This window comes from Prionailurus bengalensis, chromosome E3 (assembly GCF_016509475.1).
Source record: "Prionailurus bengalensis isolate Pbe53 chromosome E3, Fcat_Pben_1.1_paternal_pri, whole genome shotgun sequence".
In the NCBI taxonomy this organism is placed as follows: Eukaryota; Metazoa; Chordata; class Mammalia; order Carnivora; family Felidae; genus Prionailurus; species Prionailurus bengalensis.
The window spans coordinates 32,087,856-32,112,747 of NC_057357.1; the positions used below are offsets into that span (position 1 = coordinate 32,087,856).

Below are 24,892 nucleotides of genomic sequence, written 5' to 3' on the forward strand. Positions count from 1 at the left end.
GCTAAATCTGTGGTTCTTTTCCTTGGTTTCTTTGATTTTTTTTTTCCTAAAAATTTGATCACTAATTAGTTCGTTTTCTTTTTAAATTTAAAAATTGTCTAGCTCTTCATGCTACCTGGATTTCTTTTGGCTTAACCTACAAGGCAGAATATATTTTTCCTCCTCTTCTTACTAGCTAATCACCATTTACAAAACAATGCTTCCGGTTTTCCTCATCCTGACGAGGCCTGGCTTTATCACAGAGGGTTTTCTTCCGTGTCCCTGGGTCTATTTCTTTGTTTTCTCTTGGTCTGGATCCCTCTTTTTGTATGAATAAATACCGTTTCATTTCTTGCTTTGTAAGTTACTACCTGGTAAAGTCAGGACTTCACTTCCTCTGGTTCTTGTGTCCCATGGAATCTTCTTTTTTTTTTTTTTTTAATTTATTTTTATTTATTTTGAGAGAGAGAGACAGTGCAAGTTGGGTAGGGGCAGAGAGCGAGGCAGACACAGAATCCCAAGCAGGCTTCCTGCTGCCAGCGCAGAGTGCGACATAGAGCTTGAACTCCCGAAACTCTGAGATTGTGACCTGAGCCAAAACCAAGAATGGACGCTTAACCGACTGAGCCATGGTTCAGGTGTCCCTAGAATCTTCTTTTAAATCCATCCGTGCATCTCGCTGGATTTTGGTTGTAATTGTATAAAGGTATAAATTGACTTAGAGGTGAGGGCCACATTCACAATATTTGGCTTCCCTTTTTCTAAAAGGATCACAGCGTGATTACTCATTTATTCAAACCTTTTGGTTTTTTATAATAGGCCTTAGGCATTCCTCATTAATGTTTAATCATTTCTGAGTGCTGAGTGATTGATGACTTGTGGGCCAGCAGTCTGTGTGTGTTTCAGGATTTGGAGGGAAACCAGTCTCATACAGTTCTCCACGCTCCCCAGACCGCAAAGCCTCTTCGAACCATTTCACACTTGATCTTGGCAGGCAGGCTTTCTTCTTTTGCCCAAAGAAAATTTGGTAGAAGGGTCAGTGTTTTTAAGTTGCTTACTTGATTTTTTTCCCATCTTATGATTATTTCATTATTTGCTATAAGACTGTTCTGGTACAATGTTGTTACAGTTTGCTTTGATTCAGTGACTTTCTGAAAAGAAAATTAGCAACCAGTTTCGATCCTGGTTTTCATTTGGCCTCTACAAAAGGGCTGCGGCGTCGGTGAGTGGGGGAAGCCGTGGCCTGGGCGCCCACACTGCCTGATCCTTCCTTACCTTTTGTCCGCCACGGACGGGATCTGCAAACTTGAACGAAACATTTAACTTTTCTTTGAGTTTGTCTAACTGATATTGGAGAAGGTGAGGAGAAGAGTAAAGCATGCTTTATAAGGCCACGTCATGTGTGCGATACCTTGTGAGTAAGATCATAGCCCTAATGTCTGTAGTAGCTTCATGAGAAAGCCAGCTGGTGGAAAGGGCTTAAAATAAGTATTGGGTCTGTTTCCTTGCCTGATCCCTCCACCAGGTATCGTGTACCCTGACTGACTAATGAACCGACAGGCCTTCCTTTGCTTGTAGCTTCTCCTTGAGCGGCCTGGTGTTCTCCCTGTGGGAGCGACTACAGCCCTCTCCCACCAGGATTTGAGTTGCTTTGTTCAGATAGTATTTCGATCGAGTGTCTTGAGGCCAGGGTTTTGTCCTCCCCTCCTCCAGCTTCAGCACCCTGCTTGACCAGTGTTGTCGTGGAAAGGTTGAACGAATGGCTCGAATACAGGGCACTGTACCTTGAAATTGCTCAAGTGAGTGATTTGAACAGTGAGATGTAAAGTCATCTTGGGCCCCTCCCCCCACCTCTCCTCATGCCTAGACTTTTGGGTTCCTGAGCCCAGGGTGTCGGCAGTGGTCACAGCTGGACTGGGTGCACCCCTGCCTGATGCATTCTTCTTAACGCTTTCTTTCCACTGACTTTTCACAGTCCCCTGACACATGAATTGAACTGAAATTCACATGGTACTTAAATGTTACCTTGAGAATACACTAAACCATGAATTTAGGATGTCCTTTCTACTTTCTTCTGCCACCGTTCGGAATTCCTAAACATATATGACTAGGGAACCTTTGGGAAATAACTGTTGTAATGAATTTTTTTACAGAGGAATTTATTAAAGGAAGGGGTTTTTTTTGTTTATTTTTCAGAGAGAGAGAGAGCGCGCGCGAATGCACAAGCAGGGGAGGGGCAGAGAGAGAGGGAGGCACAGAATCTGAAGCAGGCTCCAGGCTCTGAGCTGTCAGCATAGAGCCTGATGGGGGGGTTCAAACCCAAAAACCATGAGATCATGACCTGAGCTGAAGTCAGACGCTTAATGCAACTGAACCACCCAGGTGCTCCATATTAGAGTAAGGACTTCAAATTCCAGTGTAGGGTCCCTCTACTCCACCAGGTGGCGTCAGATTAAGCTGTGATTTGCCGGTTGAATTGGGTCAAAGCACAGAAAAAATCGTCTCCTCCAAATCCTTATTCATTAATAAAGCTAATTTTTTTGGAGCACTTTTCTGTTAGATTCTGAAATTTTATACAACATCAAGAAGTCTGAAGGGTAGGGTTTTCTTATTCCGTGACAGATATGCTCAAAGGTATAGAAAAAACGAGGGACTGATTTCTTGGGCAGCGTTGATTCTGAGGTTCCTTTTTTTTCCTGGGTTCCTGGATCTGACTCTTGGGAGTTTGGATCAGGCATTGGGTTTAACGATTCTCACTCGTGAATGAAACAGGTTCTAGGGTCAGTTGGATTTCTTGGATGATCTCACTCATTGTCACTGTACTCACTCCGGCTTCAGCCAGGTCAGGATCTCGCGGTCCGTGAGTTCGAGCCCCGCGTCAGGCTCTGGGCTGATGGCTCGGAGCCTGGAGCCTGTTTCCGATTCTGTGTCTCCCTCTCTCTCTGCCCCCTCCCCCATTCAAGCTCTGTCTCTCTCTGTCCCAAAAATAAATAAACGTTGAAAAAAAAAAAATAAAAACTGCTTTTTTTCTTTGGTGCCGTTATTTTAGCAAGGATGTCATTATATTTCACAGGAGATGCTTTTATTCCCATTCTGACTTCTCTCTTAAGCCTTGTAAATGCTGCTAGGTAAGAATTAAGGCCAAAAGCAGACCTCCCCGCACTCTAAGGTTCAGAAGCGTGACTAACTCAACAAACATTTGAGATCTGTGCTCCAAGCGTAAGGATGAATAAATCCAGTACCTGTCAGTACCGCCAGATAGTGTGGTGGGCAGGTAGGGTTGCCTACAGTGTGAGTCCAGGGATGGGTCTGTGACAGGTTGCTGGAGCGTGGAGGCGGGACATCCACATCAGGTCTCGGAAAGCTGCTCAGAGGGGATGGTGCTGGGGCCGGAAGGGTTTCCCAGGAGAGTGAGTTGTCAGCCTTCAGGTGAGCGTGTTGGAAACTAGAGAGAAGATGGAGGGGTGGGGGGAAGCAGAAATTGTGCAGGAAGCTGAGGAGCAAATTTGGTCATCTGTAGTTATTTTGATTCCTTGAACCCATATAGGAATATAGATATTTTGATTTTTTGAATTCCTTGTATTTTAAAAATAGCATCATCTTCATTTTCTAATTGTTTTCTACCTTTTGAAGGTTGTCCTATTTCTACCTATTTGAAGGTGTGTGTGGGGGGGGGGGGTGGGGAAGAGAGAGAGAATCCTGTTTCTTCAAGGTTTTGGTTTGCTTGTTTGATGTTTTTTGTTTTTGAAGCTGGAGTAAGACTCCAAAGAACCAAAAACATTAAAATCTTGAAAAACTCTCAGGGATCCTCTGTAATGAAGTCACAAGCTTATAGTGAAATAACTCAGTGCAGACAAACCCATTTGCAGTCTCTACTGGACCACTTTTGATGTAAAGTTGAGTAGGTAAGCTGATGCTGGGCTGAGCCCTTCCCTGAGTCAAGCCCTTTCTCTGGATGAGCCAGTCTTCACTGCCAGTCTCTGAAGGAGGAGCTGTGACTGTCTCAGGTGGGGAACAGGCTCTCAGGAGGTTGTTAACGCCCTGGAGGCCCCTGCGACGGGCAGAATAATGCCCCCCCCAAGATACCCACGCCGTAATCACCACGGCCTGTGAGTATGGTACCTTACGTGGCAAGCAGGAACCCAAGTGGCTAATCAGCTGACCTGGATTATCTGGATTATCTGAGTGGGCCCAGTGCAATCAGGAGGATCCTTGAAATTGGAATTGAGAAGCAGGGGCACCTGGGTGGCTCAGTCGGTTAAGTGTCTGACTCTTGGTTTCGGGTCAGGTCCTGAACTTGCAGTCTGTGAGTTTGAGCCCCACATCGGACTCTGTGCTGACAGTGCAGAGCCTGCTTGGCATTCTCTCCCTCCCCGTGCCGCGCCCGCCCCCCCCCCCCCCCCGCCGCCTGCCCACCCTAAACCGCTCTCTCTCAAATAAATGAACTTAAAAAAAAGTTGGAATTGAGAGCCAAAGAATAGTGTCAAAGTGATGCCATTTGAGAAGGACTTGTCCTGCCGCCCCTGACTTTCAAGCTGGGAGGGGCCACGAGCCAAGGAGCGCAGGGGGTCCGCTGGAAGCTGGAAAGGGCAGGACCTGGGTTCTCCTCCCCTGGAGCCTCCCAAAGGGGCATGCCCTGCTGACCCCGTGATGTTAGGCCAGTGAGGCCCGTTTTGGGCTTCTGGCCTCCAGAACCGTGAGATTAATTTGTGTCCTTTTATGTCTTTTAATCTCCTGAATCTGTGCAACTTTGTTACGGTGCAGGGAGCTGACTCAGTCACGAAGCAGTGCAGGGGAGCTGAGGTAGGAAGCCAGGATCCCGTTCCTCCCATTTACTGTCGTGCTGTCCTGGGATGAGGAGGATGACCCAGTATGGTGTTTCCCGCCTCCTGGCCTTTGCCCCTGACGCTGCTTTACTGGAAGCCCTTTCCCTAGTTAACATCCGCCTTTCTGGTTTCTCCAGGCCTACCTCGAGGCCTGTGGCATTTATAAACACTGCCTTGCTAGCGTTACGTCTGGCACGTTAGGGACATGGAGTGGAGACGTGCATCCCACCAGCCCCCTTCCTGGACCTCGTGCTGCACTAGTTGGCCGTGTTCCCACTCAGCAGCTGGCATTGTTTTCTAATGTTCCCTTGAGCTTTCTTAGTGTCTTCCCAGCACAAAGTTCCCATAGGCCCAGACTGAGTCTCCTCATAAGTCATTTTAGTGGCAGGTGCCCTTTGGGACCACAGACTACCCGGTCCTTCCTTCCAGCTGGTCTTCCATCTGTAAGATGCCCTGGTTGCATTGGACCTTGGCCTGTTTTTGGAAACTTGGGAGCTAAGAATTGTTTTTATATCGGGGAAGGGTTGTTGGTGAGAAAAAATAAAAGGAGGTGTGACCCCTAACTAAGAGCAGCCTAAACGGGGTTGGAGGAGGGATTTGTAACCGAGTGGGTTTCTTTTTTGAAGTCCTTCCTTCTCTGAAGGTGTAAAAACAGAAAGGAATTTAAGTGCAGTACGCACAAGGAAGGTATTTGAATTGATCGTTGTAATGTGCTTTGGTTAAATGGGGACAGAGGGGGTTCGGGTGTCAGCTCACGGTCATGTCAGTGCGCATGACGTGTGTATCGCTGCATTCTGTGTTCCCCTGAATGCATTTGGAGGTACGTTTCTGTCCTCCCTAATTCAAGAGAAAGAAGTCACAGTGAAAGAGTTCCGTATTTACTTAGCACTCAGCAGTGTCATGGCAAGCCCTGGAATGCGCGTGTTGTCATCTCGGGCACCCAGTGCCAGATTAATTTCTAGATGATTGCCTTGTGCCTTATATTGACTGTTGAAAACACACACATCTCAAAGTGACATTTCTAGGGATGAAATGCAAGTAATAGCTTTAGTTCGTTATGTTGAAAACAAACATTTCTGTGATCTATGACATTTCTTTGAAGGTTTTTTGCATTTGGATGAATGTTTTATTGGAAATGTGGGAAATCATCCATTGAAAAATTATGAATCACGGTGTAAATGCTGAATAACGGGAGGGGAGTGGTTATTCCTTTTAATATAATCCCATTTCCCTTTTTTGGTGCCTTGTCTAAAACCTTGGAAAGGAGACCGGGAAAGCAGAAGGTAACAGAAATGGCAAAGTATGGGGTAACACGAGGATCGTTCCCAGGGTGGAAGGTTCCGTGATGCAGGTGTGCCTTTTGGGATGTCACTGTTGCCCAGAATACAGACTGGAGAGCTGTTTTCCCAGGGGGTCCGTGGCCTCCTAACTATGCTGATGAAAAGACTTGATCCAGTGGGATTAAAGTAGCATGCTTTATTTGTTAGCAGTTCTCTTTAGGAGTATTTTCCTTGACCTGCTACTATGTTTTGCTCCACGATCCCTGAGAGATTAGTTCACACAGATGTCTCCCGGATAGCACATGGCCCGTCCTGATGTCAAAGTTTCTGCACTGCTCAGCTCCAGTGTTTCTGCACATTCTTTCAGTGTATCTTTGGGGACCTTACTCTGCACTGCACCAGGTGCTGTTAGCTCTAGGCTTCTGACAGAATTTCACAAGCTCACTGGTTTTATACCTAGAGTCAAGATCTGGAGACCCACCTTTTCCTTCCTGAAGGAGAGATAGGGACACACACTACTAAAAATGAAAATAATTGGGGCATCCGGGTGACTCGGTGAAATGTCCGATTCTTGATTTCGGCTCAGGTGTGTGGGTTCGAGCCGTGCATCGGGTTCTGCCCTGACAGTGTGGAGCCTTCTTGGGCTTCTCTCTCTGCCTCTGATTCTCTCTCACTCACTCAAGAATAAATAAACTTAACAAAGTTTAAAAGTAATCATTCTCTGCTGTTGGAGGGGTTTTTGTGGGGAAAAAAGTGTGAGAAATATTCTTAGGTCTCCTTCCCAGATCATTGCCCATCATTAAGACTTACTGGCTAAGGGCGCCAGGGTGGCTCAGTCGGTTGAGCATCTGACTCTTGATTTTGACTCAGGTCAGGATCCCAGGGTCATTGGGATAGAGCCCTATGTCGGGCTTCGTGCTGAATGTGGACCCTGCTTAAGATTCTCTCTCTCCCCCTCCCCCCCCGTCTCCCCCACTTACATGCATGAGCTCACTCTCTCTTAAAAAAAAAAAAAAAAAAACAAAAACTTGCTGCTAGATTTATTATCTCAACCTAATTTTCTTCCTGAGTTTATATGAATCTCACTTTTTCATGATTACCACTGTGGCATAGTCCAATAGAAATGTAACATAAACCACATATATATTTTTAAATTTACCTGTGGCTGCATTAAAAGTTAAGAAGAGGGGCACCTAGGTGGCTTAGTCAGTTAAGTTAGGTGGCCAGCTTCTGCTCAGGTCATGATCTCACGGTTCATGGGTTTGAGCCCCGTCAGGCTCTGTGCACACAGCTTGGAGTCTGGAGCCTGCTTTGAATTCTGTGTCTCTGCCCTTCCCCACCCCCCCCCCCCATGCTCTGTTTCTCTCTGTTTCTCAAAAAATGAAGAAAAACATTAAAAAAAATTTTTTTAAGTTAAGAAACTGGTAAAAATAACTTCTACCTATAAAATAATACATTTTGTTTAGCCCAGTGTATTCAGGTTATTGCCATTTCAACAGGCGGTCAGTATAAAAACTATTGAGATATTTTATAGATATTTTTTGAACCAAGTCTCTTATGCTTTTACACGCAACAGCATGTCTCAATTCAGGTGCTGAATTTTCATTGGAAACACCTGATCTTTGTTTGGATTACGTAAAAATTACAGTGGAAAAAGAGGTATACCCTCAAGTTGCTTTATATATACTTCAGAGTTGTCCAGGGGCTGAGTTGAGTGTCGCTTTAAAATTAATTAAGATCAAGTAGAGATAAAAATTGAGTCCCTTACTTGCTCGTGTTTCAAGTGCTTGTTAGTGTAGCGGCTCCCATATAGGACTGTGCAGCTGTGGACAGAGGCCTCTGACCCCAGTGTCCCAGCGTGACGCAAATTTTTCTTGAGCTACTGAGTCCCCTGCAAGCACATCCCCGAGGTAAATGTGTCAGATTTGTGCTCCCGGCTACCTGTCATTGCTGAGTGTGAGTTGTATAATGTTCCTTCAGGCAAATGTACTATTAATTTTGAAACCATCAAACCTCTGTCCTCTTTGCTAACAAAAGAAACTATTGTTACTCTTTCTGGAATGGTTGAGATTTTTAACATTTTTGCCTCCACGAGGTAGTTCTTGCCTCGGTGTGTGTGTGCTTTACCCCAGTACCAAACTGAAGTTTTAATATTAAAAATTGAATTTAAGTCATGTGGTTTTAAGTAAAATGAAGTACTTTGATGTTAAAACAGTATGCAAAAGCCCCAAAACAAAAACCTTGATGTAAACCAGAGATCCCAAATGAGCCAGATGGATCTGAGTAGAAACCAGACGGACTTTCAGATTCTCGCATCCTCAGCGTGTCCTTGGTGGCTGACGCGAGGTAAATGGCGACCGTGGAAGGTGGAAGGCACAAGAAGGTCAGCAGAAGCCATTCTAGGGGGGAGTAGTGGGGGGAAGCAGGGGTGGAACTTTCCATCAGCGGCACAGAAGCAGCCCAGCCTCAGAAGATCTCAAGGGCGGTTTGCCTAAGCACCAAAAGTAGAGGCCCGATGATCGGATCCAAGTGAGACCATTTGTTACCGAGTGCACGCCAACCATGATGTGGCGCAGGGGGCCCAGGTGGTGGCCGTGTGTGCTGCGGGCCTCGCAGCCGAGGGACCCGGGGCCAGGGGCTCAGCGCCTTTTGTAGCAAGTGATGGATGCGTATCGCCAGTCTTCACGCGGTGGTCACCTTGACCCGCGTAGTTGCCTGAGGGACCGGCTGCAGGAGCTGCTCAGCGACCACTGCTTTTGCCCAGACGTTCTTTCCTGGTCTTGCTGTATCTCGCAGTGGTCTCTGTGACACCTTTCACTGGGTGGTGAAGAGACTTTACATTTTTAAAAATTAATTGAATATGATCATGTATGTCATTGTTTGACCTTTTGGTGGAGGAGGGGAGAGCATTATTCTGAATTTATTTACTTAATTAAGTTTTTTTATGCTTATTTATTTTGAGAGAGAGCGTGCATGTGTGCAAGCAAGCAGGGGACGGGCAGGGAGAGAGGGAGAGAGAATCCCAAGCAGGCTCCATGCTGTCATCACAGAGCCCAACTTTGGGCTCGATCCCCTGAACTGTGAGATATGACGTGGGCCAAAGTCAGACATTTCACCGACTGAACCACCTTGGAACCCCTGAAATTACTCACTTTATAAATGACAGAGATTCCCTACTGTAGAAAGCCTTGGGGCCCTGCTTAACAGAAAATGTTCTGGACATAGAGATAAGAAGTGTTATTTTTTTGTGTCTTTCTTACGCTATAAACTTCCCCTGCTAATTCAAGTACTCCTTGTACACATGAGAGTGCACATTTAAGCTGCTTCTTCTAGCAAGATTTCCGCTATATGCAGGAACTTAAAATAGACGTGTGATTTTCGTAGATCTCTCTATGTGTGAAAAATAAAATTTTGAAATTGTGATATGTTTGGACGTGCGAGAATCTGCTGTGTGCAGGCAGGCAGGCTGTCCATTCTTTTTAGTGCGGTTAAAGAGGTTTTTGAATGGGCCTTTTCAACTTACGGGGCAGGCTGTCCCTTATGATTCCTCTGCTCCAATAAACCATGTTGCTGACATTGGCAGACTTTCAAATGAACTTCGTCACTGGCTGCCTCCTTCCTTTCCTTCTTGTCTTCTTAGCTGTGGGCATCCACCAAGATTTAGCCTTCTCCTAGAGGGTGGCGTCTTCCATCAGTTCATATACCCTGTCTTACGTCCTGCTTTTTCTTCTGACAGATTGGCATCTGAGCTTACCTGCTGTGCCATTTTTTAAAATTCTGATTTTGAGCCAATTTTGTACTTGTAGAAAAGTTGCAGAAATAGGACAGGGAGTTCCTCAAATTTCTACCTTCACCTCGCTTCCCCCATTGTTCACATATTATGTAACCATTTGTTATAAAGGTGCTTGGGCCAGAATTAAGAACGTAACATTGGTGTGGTTATTATTATTATTATTATTATCATTATTATCATTATTATTATTATGCTTTTTTATTCAAAAAAATTTTTAATGTTTATTTTTGAGAAAGAGAACGTGCGCCAGCAGGGGAGGAGCAGAGACAGAGGGAGACACAGACTCCGAAAGTAGGCTCCAGGCTCTGAGCTGTCAGCGTAGAGCCCGACACGGGGATCGAGCCCACAAACCATGAGATCCTGATCTGAGCCGAAGTCCAACACTTAACCGACTGAGCCACCCAGGCCATCCAGTATCGTTGACTGAACCGCAGAGCTCATTTGCATTTTTCCCATGTTTTCACTGATGTTTCTTTTCTGATCCAGTATCCAGTCTTGGATCCCACATCACTTTTAATTCTTTTTTCTCCATCTCCTCCAACCTGTGACATCTCCTTAGTCTTTCCTTGTCTTGTATGACCTTGACGCTTTTCAGGGATAGTGGCCATGGTTTATTTTGTTGCTCAGATAGTTGCAGGTTCCACCTTTAGGAGTGTCTTGGGTTCGCTCCTGTGTCCTTTGAACAAGTTTCATTCTTTTTATGAGCACATCTTTATTGTGACACAAAACGTTTCAATCTCCTTTTGTACTCTCCTTGCCTCAGTTATGGAATTAGCTTCTTCTCCAGGGAGCCCTGGTTTCTTTTATTGAAGAATGGCATTTAGAAACCAAGATCTGGGCATTGGGTGTGCTCTTTGGTGTGAGGTGTCGTAACTTTTAGGCCTTTTCAGCAGGTAGAGTTAGCACGTCTATGTATTTATACCCACATGTATGTATATGTTTGTAGTTCTGTTTCTGTTATGTGTGTGTGTGTGCGTGCATGTATGTGTGAAAAGCTGTGAGTTTATCAAAATTCCTTCTGATTCCAGTCTCTCACCAGAGTAGAGCGCTCTTCTGTTAGTGTCGAACTTCGTCCACCCACCCTGAGAATCCTGGCTCTCACTCTTTAGATTTACAGTGCTTGGTCAGGACACTGTGTCAGTGACTCACTTCTTAACTCTCCACCCCTACCCCCTCCACCATGGAGTGACAGTTACGTTTATTTGCTAGTGCTTGTATTCCACATTGGGCTCCCACACGTAGTGGTCGATTTAATGATTTTTGTTTCTGAGGATGTGAAGGGTGAACCATGCTCTGGTTCCAAGGGTCCGATACACAAAGGTCTCTGAGCAGGACCAGGCTGCCTCACCCCTGTTCTCCGGAACCCATTTGCTTTCCTTTCCCGTCCTGGCCCCCCTTCCTTCCACACATAACCAATCTCTGTCACTTGTGACTTATTCTTCTGGTGTTTCTTTGGTTTTGTGCCGTTTTATGTTTTTGTTATTATTTTTTAATGTTGGTTTATTTTTTAGAGAGAGTGCACGTGCAAGTGGGGGAGGGGCAGAGAGGGAGGGACAGGATCTGAAGCAGGCTCTGCACCCACAGCAGAGAGCCTGGCGTGGGGCTCGAACTCACGGGCCGTGAGATCATGACCTGAGCCGAAGTCGGACCCTCAACCGACTGAGCCACCCAGGCGCCCCGGTTTTGTGCTATTTTAAACTCCTCAGATTTGGGGGAAAGATAGATGGTCCAACGTGGCCTCAGAGATTGCTGTTCCTGCTTCCTCCCTGCTGGTCGCACCTTGTCTGAGGGGAAAAGGGCACCTCTGCCAGGGAGTGGGGTTAAGCTGGAAGCTTGGTGTGGTCAGTACCTTAATTTTATATTTTGGCTACTTGGGTATAACTTGGTAACATTTAAAGTTAAACCAATGTCTTACTTCACATCTAATAAAGCAGAAAGGGGATAGGAAAGAATGTACCTTTTCCTACATCGTCTTATCCGCTAGCTCTCCACGAATACTAGATATTGTAGTCAATTTTTAGGCACACAAATGCTGTGTGTACTCCTTGAGGGAAAGAAAGCTTATACTTTCTTTGATCTCTTCCACCCCCCACCCACCCCCGGGCCACAACTATTTTTCTTACTTTTTGGAGGCTTTATACTTTTCTGAACACATGTGCCTGTAAGAAACAAACGTATATTGTTCCATCAGGTGTTGAGTTATTTTTTGTATTCTGAGAGAGAGAGACAGCACGAGTGGGGGAGGGGCAGAGAAGGAGGGAGAGAATCCCCAGGAGGCTCCGCGCTGCCAGCGCCGAGCCCAAAGTGGGGCTCGATCTCACGAATCATGAGATCATGACCTGAGCCGAAACCAAGAGTCAGACGCTGAACCAACCGAGCCAACCTTTTAAATGAAGAGGTACACTTTATCTTTCTTCAGCTTGCTTTTTCACTCACATATGGCTTTAAAAAATGTTCGCATTGTGTAGACAGCCCTGCCCCATTGTTTTTCAAATCTGCAGAGTACTTGCTGGTGACTGTCCTTCGTGTGCCTCTTGGTGCACGTGTGCGGAGAAGCAGTAGGGCTGCAGCCTGTGTCCGCACCTCCCTGTGACAGGTGCAGCTGCTTGTGCTCCCGAGCAGCTGTCGTGTCACCGTTTCCCACCAGCGTTGTATCCGAGTATCATCTCTCTACCGCTCACCGCGTTTGGTACTTCCCGTTGTCTCAAGTTTGGGGCAGTTGGAGGGGACAAGGGGGTATTTTGTTCTAATGGGCTTTCCTCTAAAATAGGGAAGTTGAGTGTGTGTTCATGTACTTCTAAGCCTTTTACATTTTTTCCTTTGGTTTGCCCATTTTTAATTGCTTTCTTTTTCTTATGATTTGTATGAGTTCTTTGTTCATGCTAGGTTCGTTCATTTAACCCATATGTTTTGAGCTCTTAATATGCCTAGGCACCACTACAGGTACTGGGGTAATAGCTATAAACAAGATTCCTAATTTCACATAAGTTCCGAGGAAGCTGGACTGAAGAAGAGAAAAATAAATCAGCCAGATTCTGTAGATGTTAATAAGTGCTATAAAAAAATGGAGTACTGGTAGAGCATCTACGTGAGTCGGGGAGGAAGCCCCAGTTTTCCGTTACAGACTTCATCCTCTAAATGTTTGCATTGAGGCGGGGTGGTCAGGGAAGGCTTCTCGGAGCAGGTGGGGCTGGAGTTGACATCTGAATGACGAGAGGCCAGCCGTGGAAGTATCCAGACAGAGCATCATGTGCCTGGGCTCTCCAGTGGGGCTAAGGAGTGAGGGGAACCAGGTAGCCGGCGATGAGGTCGGGTCGTCGCAGGGAGACAGCGTGCAGGTGATGATCAGAGACGTTACTCAGGAGTAGACGTGAGGTCTGTTTCTGGAGGAGATTTCTCCAGCTCCTCCTCCTCCTCTTCTAGGCTAGGTGACCAGAAAGAGCTTTGCTCTGGGGAATTTGTGCGTCAAGACTTGATGATTGGGTTTTGTGGTGGTTTTAAGGCATAGGCTTTTTCTTTAATAAAGGAAAATTTTCTGTTTCAGATTACCTAGGAACAGTACGATTTGGGGTTATCACAAATAAACATCTTGCGAAACTGGTATCCTTAGTACACTCTGGAAGTGTGTATTTACATAGACATTTCAACACATCACTTGTAAGTATTTTGAAATCACATTTATATTAGTGCAGTGGTTCTTAACCTTATTTAGGTCACAGACTTCTTTGAGAATTGGATAAAATCTCTGGGCACTCTCCCTAGGAAAGCGAACATGATTTTATGTGCAAATTTAGGGTTTCTGCAACCCCACTCTGGAGCCCTTGTCCCCACTTACGAACCCAGGCATTAGAGGGCTCTTGAATGTAACATTGAGAAATTCTTTGTTTATATTCTTTGGTTTGGGCCTGGCCTCATTAGTTTTCCTCCTTGGATGCAACTGCAGGCGTAATCTGTTGGAGAACTGTTGCTCTGGGCCCATGTCCTCAGAGGTTAAGCTTCCATCAGGCGACGATGTTGGTTGTTCATTTGTGCCATTGGTCAGGAGTAGTAACATGATACGCTTTTCTCCTTAGCTGATGAAATGGGTTTTGAAGTTCTTGTTAAGTCACAGTGAGAAGTTGATGGCTTCTCACCCGAGAGCGCCTCAGTTCTCCATTGTTGTCTTTGTTCCCTGATTTCACTTGCTTTTTGCTGGACCAGCCCCAACTCAGCTATTTCTAAGCTTTTGACCTGTATGTATCCTGCTTAGTCGTGTGCCTCTGCTTAATTTATTGTTGCATCCTCAGTCCCATCACCGAGAGTGTATTTTTCTTAAGTATTTTCTGTCTCTGACTTCATTGACAGTGTCACTGATTGACAGGTGGAGTGAAGGCCAGTGTCTCTGTACCCTCTGTACGCAGCCCGTTGAACCTGCCCTCCCCTTAGCCCAGCGTGCAAGTCTTATGCCTCTGGGGGCGCCTTTAGGCCCTCTCCAGGGTGCCCCCTTGGTGGCCAGTCCCCCTGGCTTCTGCAGGTCCCTCATAGCCCAGATGCTGTGCTTTATTTCTTGTAGTTCCTGTTCCCAAAGTCCAGTGTATTTTTGTGTTTTCCAAATAGAAATGCGTATGTGACGTTTGGATATGTTTTTTCAACCTCCCGCCGTCCCGCTTGGAGAGTCACTGTGGTGGTGGTTTCTCTCCCGCTCTCCTCGTGCCTCTGTCTAAGCTTCTGACTCGCTCTGCTTTCGCTGTGTGCCCTTCTCCTCCAGCCTCCTCGTAGAGCCAGCACAGGGCGGGTGCATTCACAGGGGAGGGCGCTGAGCAAGGAACTTAAAATAGAGAAGAGAAGGTAGGGCTGTGAGAACAGCGCTGACAGATCCAGTGGGTTTTACTGATCAGGTTTGTAGTCTCGACGGTTGGTTGGTTGGTTGAACAGCCGAATTCCTCTTATCAAACGAAGTATTCCCGGGACACCGGTTTTCTAAAATAGCCGTGGACATCTTTGTCACGAGGCAATTTAAGTCTCTGCTTTGGAGAGTACAGAATATCTTGTTTCGTGGAACTCTCCAAAGCACTTTTTTGGGGGGGGCAGTTTTGTTTGAAACCCAGTGATTCATCTCGTTGGAATTTCAGAAATAATTTTACGTTGATGGTCTTTGGTTGTTTCAGAAAAAAAAAAGCAAAAAATCTAAGTGTCTCTTTGCTTCATTCCATACACGTTAAGTGTGATCTGTGGCCTGATACAAGTTCTAGGTCATTCACAGATTCATTCAAGTATTTGTTCTTCTAGTCCCTGGGGGGTACAGGTGACCAGAAGAGATGCAAGCCTCTGCCCGAGTGGAGGGTCTGCTCCCGCCCTACGAGCTGATTTTCGAGGAAGCAGTGTAAAAATCTAAAGGCTCCTTGACTTGATAATTTCTCTGCTTCATCCATTGATGCTTCTATAAGAACCCAGTCAAATGAAATAGGTCCCCTTGGCCAGGGCAGAAGAGGTCCTTGTTGCCAGAGGCAGACAGGGAGAGTTCTTTGCTCATGGCTGGGTCTGTCTGAAGGGAACAGGAGGCATCTGTGATGGGAAAGTCACTTCTCGCAGCCACTTTTTGCTTTTCCCAAGCACTTGGTAGGCGCCGCTGCGTCTGGAAGAGCGGGGGCAGGTCCCGTCCCCGCATCTCCCGTCTGCCCCCGGGCAGTGGTGGGGCGGTGGGGGCCACCGGGGGCCGGCCCCGCGTCTACCCTGTGTCGCCCTCCGCAGGTCTTTCCCAGGGAGGCCGTCAACTACACAGCGGAGAACATCCACAAGTGGGCCCTGGAGAACCGAGAGGCGCTCCTCCGCTGGCTGCGTCCACACGGCGGCAAGAGCCTTCTGCTGAACAACGAGCTGAAGAAGGGCCCGGCGCTGCTTGTGTTTCTGCCTTTCAATCCTTTAGCCGAAAGCCACCCTTTAATAGATGAGGTAAGAGTCATCATGTTCAAAGATAACCCTGTAAGGAGCAGGAGAACCTCGTGAACTTTGACGCCTCACTCCACGTTCCACGTTCTGAGGGTTCTCCGTGTTTCCGTGGCGATACTCCCTCCGTCCGTCCATGCCCGGGACAGGGTCCGCCGCAGCGTCTGTGGCCACACCGACAGCTGCTCGGGTCTGGGGGAGTCGGCGGGGACAGCCACACCGAACCGCGCCTGGCCGGGGAAGGACCAGGTGTCGCTCTTCTGTGATGACCGTTTCAGGGAGTGGGATAGAGGGGCTGGCCAGCGGCACGGGCGGGTGTGGCCTCGGGGATGCCCGACCGCAAGCCCTGGCCGTCCTCAGCCGGCAGCCCGAGTGGAGTGGTGACACTGGCCCCCTTGTTTCTCTGAGCCTTTCCTGTCACGTGGATAACCAGAGCGGTTCCCAGAGACAGCCGCTGTCAGGAGTCCCTGCCCCTCCTCCTGCCTCTCTGGTTGCGTCTCGAGCTCTCACTCTCTCTGGATGTCAGTTTAGTTTCTACATGGGTCATTTGGAGGCACTTAGAGAGAGTAATGACAATAACCGGGGAGCGCCTGGGATTGCTAAATTGGATTTACTGGGGGGTTTTATTTTTTCCTTCCCTCAAGGATCCCTTCATTGGCCAGAACCAATTTCAGACAGCCAGTGTGGCCCTGGCGGGGCTAACCAGACACCGCCTCTCCCTGAGCCCTTCCACGTGAGCCTGATGGTCTGCCTGGAGGCGACGGCGAGATGGGGTTCTTGCCCAGCCAGACCCCTGACTTTGCCACTCTGGGGGCCTCTTTATGAACATTGTTATTCCTGCTGCTACCCTGGCTTAGTGGAAGAGAGGAGAGAAATGAAATCGGTTTGTTTCTTGTCCTCTGATTAGGGAGGACTTGATGTAATAAGACTTAATTCTTCAGAAAACCTTCACTGGCTCAGATATTTTATGGACTGAGACTTTCTCCCAAATTACTCGGCCTTCACTGCATCTAATAATAAGAGCCTTAAGGCTCTTTGTAGGAGAGATGGGATTTTTAACCAAGATGTTAGCTCTGGTTTTGGATCTTTGCTTCAGCTTTTAAAATTTCTTTCTGGAGAATTCTATTCTTGTCTGGTTTGGGCAAACCAGGGTCCTGGATGGGGTGGTGGTCTGTGACCAGAGCCCAGTTCCTCTGTTCAGGGGGTCGTGGTTGGATTTCGGCCCTTGGTGGGAAGGCACTTGGTTTTCTGCCTTTTTCCCTTCTCTCCCCCACTTCCTCCATCTGCGGCCAGGCCGCCTTGTATTATCAGAGTTTGCCTGTGGCTCCTTTCCTCAAGGCTCAGAGTGTCCCCGCAAGGTGAGTGGATTCCCGTAACATCAGCGTATGGCTGAGGGGTTGTTGAAAACGAGATGGCATCCTAGCAGTATTATGGACTCCTTAGCCAAGCAGAGTGCTCTGTGCAGTACATTTTCCTCTTTGTTTTAGATCGATTTAGCAAATGTTTATTGAGCACTATGTCAGGGAGCCGTGGGGAGAAGGATGGAGAAGACACAGCCTTGCTCTCATGGTCCCAGAGGCTTGTGCCGTAGGGCAGCACGAGCTTGCTCCTTGTAATTCAAGGCACAGGAATGTCAGCCCCAGGTTTGGATTGGGGGGAATTGGAGGAGACAGGGCTCCATCCCAGGAAGCTGGGGGCTGGGCTGGGCGGGGCTGAGGCTGGGAGAGGCTTCGGACGGGGCAGGCGTTTGGGACAGAGTTTCTGGGTGGGTGGAGGTAGGGAAGTTGCTGCGGGTCCAGTGTTCGGATGTAGTGCGGGTGGTGACCCCCATAAAGGGCTGGCTGGAGAGACACAGAGTTAAAGCCTGATGAGGAGAGGCCCTTGGGGGCTGCTTTGAGGACTTCAGGATTAATCGTGGCCATCGGAGCCTCACTGACCAAGGAGAGGTGTCAGCAGAACCTTGTGTTACCATTATCGACGTTTTCCAGGAAAGTGGGAAGAGGTAGAATGCTCGACTTGGACGGTGGTGGGGATGGGAAGTGGCAGACGGTTGAGGAAGCTTACGGGCTGTGGGGCGCAGGGAGGCAGCATACGGCGAGGGCGGTAGAGTCGGGGCTTTGGGGTGGGGGGCATGGCGGAGGGTTCACGGGCGGGTGGCCGTGTGGTCGTTGCCCTGCGAGGCTCGGTCCAGGACCAGCAGCTGCTCGCACACGCTCCCGGCTCCGGAGGACACGGCATGGGCCGCACACGGCGTCAGGCCGCTGACCCCCTTGTGTGTCTAGAGAGAGTCCTAGAGGGGTCCTGAGACACCTCAGTGTGCTTGTCAAAAGACCTGGTGACTTGTTTTCAGCTTGAACAGCACTGCTTTGAGGCATTCACGGCATGGGAGTCCAATTAGCAAAGTCACAGTTGTCTTATTGGGACTTGAACATTTATCTGATTAAAGAAAATGGAGGCAGGCATTTATAGCACAGACATTTCAGGTTATTTGTCACATTTTCCTTATTCGTTCACGCGAAATTAAATAGGACATGAAGCGATTCACGTGTAAAGCCGCCTGTTGTGTCAAAGTAATAGAAGAGTAAAAACCACTTCAGTTTACAGGAGAAAAGTAAGAATTCCTCACTTTTTAAGAGCATTACTCTACACAGAATATTTTCTTTCTTTTATTTTCATTGTTTGTTTTTGAGAGAGACAGAGCGAGCAGGGGAGGGGCAGACAGAGGGGGACAGAGGATCTCAAGCAGGTTCCCAGCTGACAGCAGTGAGCACAACACGGGGCTCGAACTCAGGAATTGTGAGATCATGACCTGAGCCAAAGTCAGACACTCAACTGACTGAGCCACCCAGGTGCCCCCAAGATATTTTCTTCAATTAGAAGAAATTGGGGCACCTGGTGGCTCTGACTTTGTCTCAGGTCATGATCTCGAGGTTCGTGGGTTTGAGCCCCGCATCAGCCTCTGGTGCTGACAGCTCAGTGCCTGGAGCCTGCTTTGGATTCTCTGTCTTCCCTCCCTCTGCCCCTCCCCGACTTGCATTCTGTCTCTTTCTCTCAAAATGAATAAGTGTCAAAAAATATTTTTTTAATGAAATAATAAATAATATTAAAGCATCCTTTACGTGGCTGCTTTGCTTATGAGCAATGTCGTGAAAAGAGAGGAGGAAAAATGCTTTTTCAGGAATCTTGCCCTTAGTATGCTCCTACTTGGACTTTGTAAATACTTGAATTTTTGTGGGGTTTTTCTGGGGGCTGGGGGCATGGCTAGGAGTAGTGATCTGTTGTGTCTTTGAGTGCAAAGCAGTCCTCAGATGGGGCCGGAGGGTCGCTGGGCCCTTTATGGATCATGTAGGCTTGACTTGGTTAGTCCCGTGAGCTCTCAGAGCCTTATCCAGAAAGGGTTGAGAGGTTTTTGTATGGGGAAGAAAGTGAAACACTGGTTTATCACCTAAAATCTTTTTTTTATGCCCAAGAATTATTCAGGGTATTTTTCTGTATGAATGCCTATGTCTTGAGTTAACATTGTCTGTAAATACCATATATAAAATTTGTAGATTTTTTTGAAATTGGAAAAGGACTCATTAAATGGTTCTACACATTTCCGTGTACACACACACACACACACACACACACACACACACACACACACACCTACCTTAATGAAACAAAGTCCTGAGTGACTTTACACCTTTTAACTAACTGGCAAATTTGATCCAAATTCAAATTTGATCCAAACCTGGTGAATGGTTTGGAGCAGGTTGAATTCGGAGCCTCCTGTGAGGTGTGGGTTTATTTGGAAACCCCTATGCCGTGAAATACTTTGATCTACTCAGGTGTTTGGGAAGTTTTTAGACTTAGTGGAGGTGAAGAAGGAAGACATCGTTTGTATGGAGAGGGGCAGAGGTGTGAAGGAAAAGGCGCTCCCCTGGGCGTTGAGATTTAAAACCTGTTGCTGGTCCCTCGACGGCCCGGACGCACGTCAAGGGGCGAGCTTCGCTCTGGTCCTGTGCTGGACGGAGACGTCTGCCTCTCCGGCCCCTTCTCTGCACGGGTGGTTCCCTGTCGATAGAGGCGCGTGTTCCGAAAGAGACCCCGAGCCTCTTGATTCAGGCTTTTGGTGTGGCAGCTTCCTGTTCGGGGCGACGCGTCCGGCCGGGGCTCCTTGTGACTCACACTCCGATGCTTTCCAGGCCTGACGGCTGCGGGGTCGCCCCCTCGGCCCTCGCTGCGCCCCTCACGAGCTCCGCCCTGTGTTTCAGATCACCGAAGTGGCCTTGGAGTACAACAACTGTCACGGGGACCAGGTGGTCGAGCGGCTCCTTCAGCACCTGCGGCGAGCGGATGCCCCGCTGTTCCGGTCTCTGGCGCCCGAGCCCCCCGCCCAGCTGCCGGACCCGTCGCCGATAGCGGCGTCCCCCTGCTGCAACACCGTGGTGCTGCCCCAGTGGCGCCCCGTCTCCAGGACCCACAACGTCTGTGAGCTGTGCGTCAACCAGACCACGGCGGGCCTCAGGCCCAGCTCGGCCGGCGTGCCGCAGTGCAGCTTTTTTGAGATGGCGGCGGCTCTGGATTCTTTCTACCTCAAGGAACAGACCTTTTATCACGTGGTGTCCCACAGCGTGGAGTGCAGCAACTTCCTGAGCTCCTACAGCCCTTTCAGCTACTACACTGCATGTTGCAGGACCATAAACAGGGCCGCGACGGGCTTCGTGGATTCTGCGCAAGGTGTCTTTGAAACCCCGGCCGTTGCGTTTTCTTCCCTGGAGGAGAAATGCCATGTTGAGACCCCGGGCTCCCTTCCTCACATTGAGGAGAACCGCTATCTCTTTCCTGAGGTGGACGTGAGCAGCACGAACTTCACAGGCCTGAGCTGCAGAACCAACAAGACCCTGAACATCTACCTTTTGGATTCGAATTTATTTTGGTTGTATGCAGAGAGGCTGGGGGCTCCGAGCGCCACCCGGGTGAAGGAATTTGCCACGATTGTCGATGTGAGGGAAGAGTCTCACTACGTCCTGGATCCAAAAGAAGCTCTTAGGAAGTTCACCCTAGGTACCGTGGGCGCCTCCCTTCCCCAAGCGTAAAAAGGATCCCTTAACCTCACACTGGGAACTTTCCTCTGGGGATGGCAGTACCCTTGGTCATGGGTGATGTCAGCTCTTTAGCTCATTTGAATTCTTTAGACTGCACTTGGTCATGGTTTTAAGAGAAGCTGGTTTTGTCTGTTAAGTGGACCGGAAACTTCCTGACTGCAAATTGTGGCTAAGTTTCTCATGCAGCCCCTTAGGGGGTGGGTTGAAGTCCGCGTTGCAAATTGGCGGTCCCTGTCCTGTTTGGAGGTGGAGTGAGCTGCATGGGGTGGGAGCATCCCGGGGGCTGAGGAATTTGAGCCCTGACAGCGGGGTCCCTTCTAGAGGAGCTGAGACAGAAGGCACTGAACCCGCACAGCAGCCTGTCCTCCCTTTTGGCCCACGGGTTTGGATGTAGAAATTTCCAGGCCGCCAGACCTAATTTGTTCTGCCGCTGTTTGTACCTCCTTGAGAAATGCTGCTGTGACCTTGGGTACCTAGACTGTCACAAACACGTGTCACATTGCAGACCAGCAGAAACCACTTTTGGGGGCGGGGTGGGTAAGGCCCATTCTGGGAAAGCGTCCGGGAGCTCGACCTCGGGGCTCGGCGGTGGCAGCGGCTGTAAGGAATACCAGCTGTCCTGTTCCCGGGGCTCTGCTGACATCCTTGATGTCCACACGAGGAAGTGAGAATTCAAAAGCCGTGTTAGTTCAGCCTCACTGGAAATGTGGGGGAAGCCAGCGTTTGCCAGATGGAGGCAGGAGCAATTTGGTAGAGAGGGAAACCTTTCTTTTCCAAGTTTTAGAGGGTATGAAAGCAAAAGGAAACTCCAAGCCCCCTAAATGACAGTCCTTTTAGCTGTCTTCTTTTAAGCCCAGGCAAAGCTTGTTTCTTACAATGGCCACCTTTGGAAAGGCTCATGTAAATGTCGATTCTTGTCCTGTGTCAAGGTCTACATTATAAACGTGAAGCTCCCGAGTGTTTAAAGGAACCTGTGACCTATCGCTTTATGAATTGCATTCTCTATCGTTACTGTAAATTACTCCTGATTGGTGTTTTCTAAAGTTACGTTTGGTGTTCTGAGTTTTTCTAAAGTGAAACAAGTCTGTATTTTTGAAGTGTTTATTGGACTTTCCCGAATTATGTTCAGTAATACACAAGCATTCAATGAGCTTATAATGTGTTCAATTTGAACTTGAGGGTAATCTGAAAGAAGCCTTCTTCAGATTTATTTTCCTCTCCCTTCCCTCCCTCCTTCCTTTCTTCCTTTCAGAGATAGAGTGCACAAGCAGGGGAGGGGCAGGGAGAATGGGGGACAGAAGATCTGAAGCGGGCTCTGCACACACAGCAGAGAGCCCTCTGTGGGGCTTGAACCCGCGAACCATGAGATCATGACCTGAGCCGAAGGCAGACGCTTGACCGACTGAGCCACCCAGGCGCCCTGTAATTTCTTTTCCTCTTCTGTATCTGCTCTGAAATGTACATGTAGCTCAGCTCTTTGTCCTGGAATTGGTGACAAAATGTGTAAGGGTCCTTGTGAAAAAGTACCTGTGTCTCGCTGGTTTGGAGAGTTGACTTTTAAGTCGGCTGTCTGGGGCAGTTTCAGAATTGAGGCTTCATTCAGATTAGGAGATAATTTTTGGTTTTATGTTTCAGAAACATAGCCAAGTAAGTTATTCAGATGCAGATAATGAGTTCTCTTTAGTATGCACAGGACATCCTTCACTTCCTCCTCCCTCTGTGGAAAGTGTCACTCACTATTCGTTAGGACCTCAAAATGGAGAGAGGAGAGAGAGAAAGAAGGGACCCGCCGATCAGTGCTGCTCTAGACAGGTGCCAAGGAATCTGAAGGCAGTGGGAGGGGAAAGCTGTTGGTTCGAGTTAGGTTTTTGGATTCTTTGTGAGCCTTATGGGATTTTCCACGAAATATAATTGAGTTTATTTTTCCTACACTTTGAAGAAAGAAACTTGAAGGACTTGAACAAAGGAAACAAAAACCACAGCTCCCCGCCTCAAGTATTAAACGCCTGTCACCTCCCAGTACCTTGTGGAGTTAGCCGCATCTGTAGTGCTGTTTAAAGGTCTGAGCGTTGTAGGTTGAAGTCTCTTCGGGGTGGTGGCATGTCGATCGGGTGTCTGTTTGGGGACCAGCCCCGTTAGGAGAAAAGAGAACTCCTGGCCTGTAAATCCTAGAGCCTGTGACTCCGCGTGGTGTTTTGGTAGCCAGATTACCGTCTGCCGAGGTCGCACTCAGAGCTGAACCTGGTGCCCCCCCCACCACCACCCCCACCCCGGGCAGCCTCGTTCAGGGCGCTCCCTGTGGGCGAGGTGTTCAGAGTGCCAGCCTGTGAAGCCACCCCAGCTTTTACATGCAGAGTGTAAAGTAGGCCAGCTACTCCCCCTGTACTTCGCCAAGAGCTGATCTCATTTTGTCTTTATTTTTAGAGTCTTTTATTCAAAACTTCAGCGTTCTCTACAGTCCCTTGAAAAGGCACCTTATTGGAAGTGATTCTGCCCAGTTCCCTCCTCAGCATTTAATCACTGAAGTGACAACTGATACCTTTTGGGAAGTGGTCCTTCAAAAACAGGTACGGAGTCGGAGGGGCACAAATCCAGCCACCTCCCCCTGGTGAGGTAGCTGCCGAAGCTGCGGGCGTCGGGGCGAAGGCTGGGTTTTGATAAGGCCCAGGTCAGTGGCGGGACGGTCTCCCTGCACAACATACGCGTTACCCGACGCTTCTCTCACCGCAGAAAGTCCGTAAGAAAGCACAGAATTGGAACGATGTGAAGCTGGAGATATTCCCTGGCAGGGGAGCAGTAAGCAGCAGCTCCCGAATGCCCGCTGGGTTCCGAGTGCGGTCGGGACACGCGTGCGCCCTTTGTAACCACCGTCTTCCCTTCCCCCAGGACGTGTTGCTGCTCTATTACGCACAGTGGTGCGGCTTCTGTCCATCCCTCAATCACGTCTTCATCCAGCTAGCTCGCCTCCTGCCGGCGGACGCTCTCACCGTGGCCCGGTAAGGAAGCCCCTTCTGCCCGTCTTCGCTTTCACAGCGTAGCCGTGTGGCTGGCGAGGGCCTGCCCGCTTTTCATAAACCTTGGGTGAGACTGGGTGCAGTTTGATTGTCAGCTTGAAGCCAGAGCAGAACCTCCTCGAAACCCGCATGCTCCCAGTGAGTTCTGAGCGTTGCTTCCATGGTGCCAAGTGTATGTAGCCCCGACCGAATTCCCGGGAGGGCGAGTGTGGGGGCGGCGCTGACCCCTCCCCACCAGCGGCCGGCTCCCCGGAACCCCATGGGAAGGGTGCCCACGTTGCTCCGTGGCACGGTGGCCTCGGCCCGGTGAAAGGGGGTGGTCCTGACGTGCCGCCCGCTGGCCCCGGGACCCAGAGCACATCCCTCCGCCAGGTCTGGCCTCCCTCCTCACTCCTCACATTAGGAAGAAACACTGGTTGGTACCTTTGTGTTCTGGTTTTGTGATTCCGTGGGTACCGGATGTGGGCTCCGTAGTCAGCAAAACCGTTTTTAAATCACTGTTTTGTAGAGACAAGTCTCAAATGAAGACTGTTTGGATAGGTACTAAGCTGTGGGGCGGGGCGGGGGGGGTGGGGCGGCAGGTGGTGTTTAGATTTCAGCCTTCCAGACAGATTAGAATTCAGTACAAAGATTAAATCATAGGAAAAACAACAGAACATAGAATATTGAGTTTGCTAGTTTGAGGGATGGAAACTTCCCAAAGTGAAGCAGTTAAAAAAAAATAAAGAAAGATGGACAGATTGCACTAGAAAAGTGTGCAGTGAGAGACATAAGGAAAATAGGCTTAAGAAAGAAAGAAAAATAGGCATATTTTACAGCATCTCTGTTTCACCCGCCGGGTCTGCTCTGAGCAGCATAGAGCCAAACTGCGCCGTGAGAGTTTTCTTTGTACGTATCCTCTGACCTAATTGTCGCCGCACTCGGTGAAGCAGGCGCGGCTGTCACTCTCTTTTTACCGAGGAGGAGACCGAGGCACAGAGAGATG

At 48.5% G+C, this 24,892-nt stretch overlaps 1 protein-coding gene across 2 annotated transcripts in view; it reads left to right on the forward strand.

Moving 5' to 3' along the window:
- Window positions 1–24,892, forward strand: part of TXNDC11 (thioredoxin domain containing 11) — a 60,224-nt gene that overhangs the window by 27,999 nt on the left and 7,333 nt on the right. For both annotated transcript variants that reach the window (XM_043560521.1, XM_043560522.1), the window contains 5 exons: window positions 13,423–13,535; window positions 15,609–15,809; window positions 20,060–20,852; window positions 23,318–23,460; window positions 23,780–23,889. In XM_043560521.1, the coding sequence (XP_043416456.1) occupies window positions 13,423–13,535; window positions 15,609–15,809; window positions 20,060–20,852; window positions 23,318–23,460; window positions 23,780–23,889 (1,360 nt within the window). The remainder of the gene's footprint in view (window positions 1–13,422; window positions 13,536–15,608; window positions 15,810–20,059; window positions 20,853–23,317; window positions 23,461–23,779; window positions 23,890–24,892) is intronic.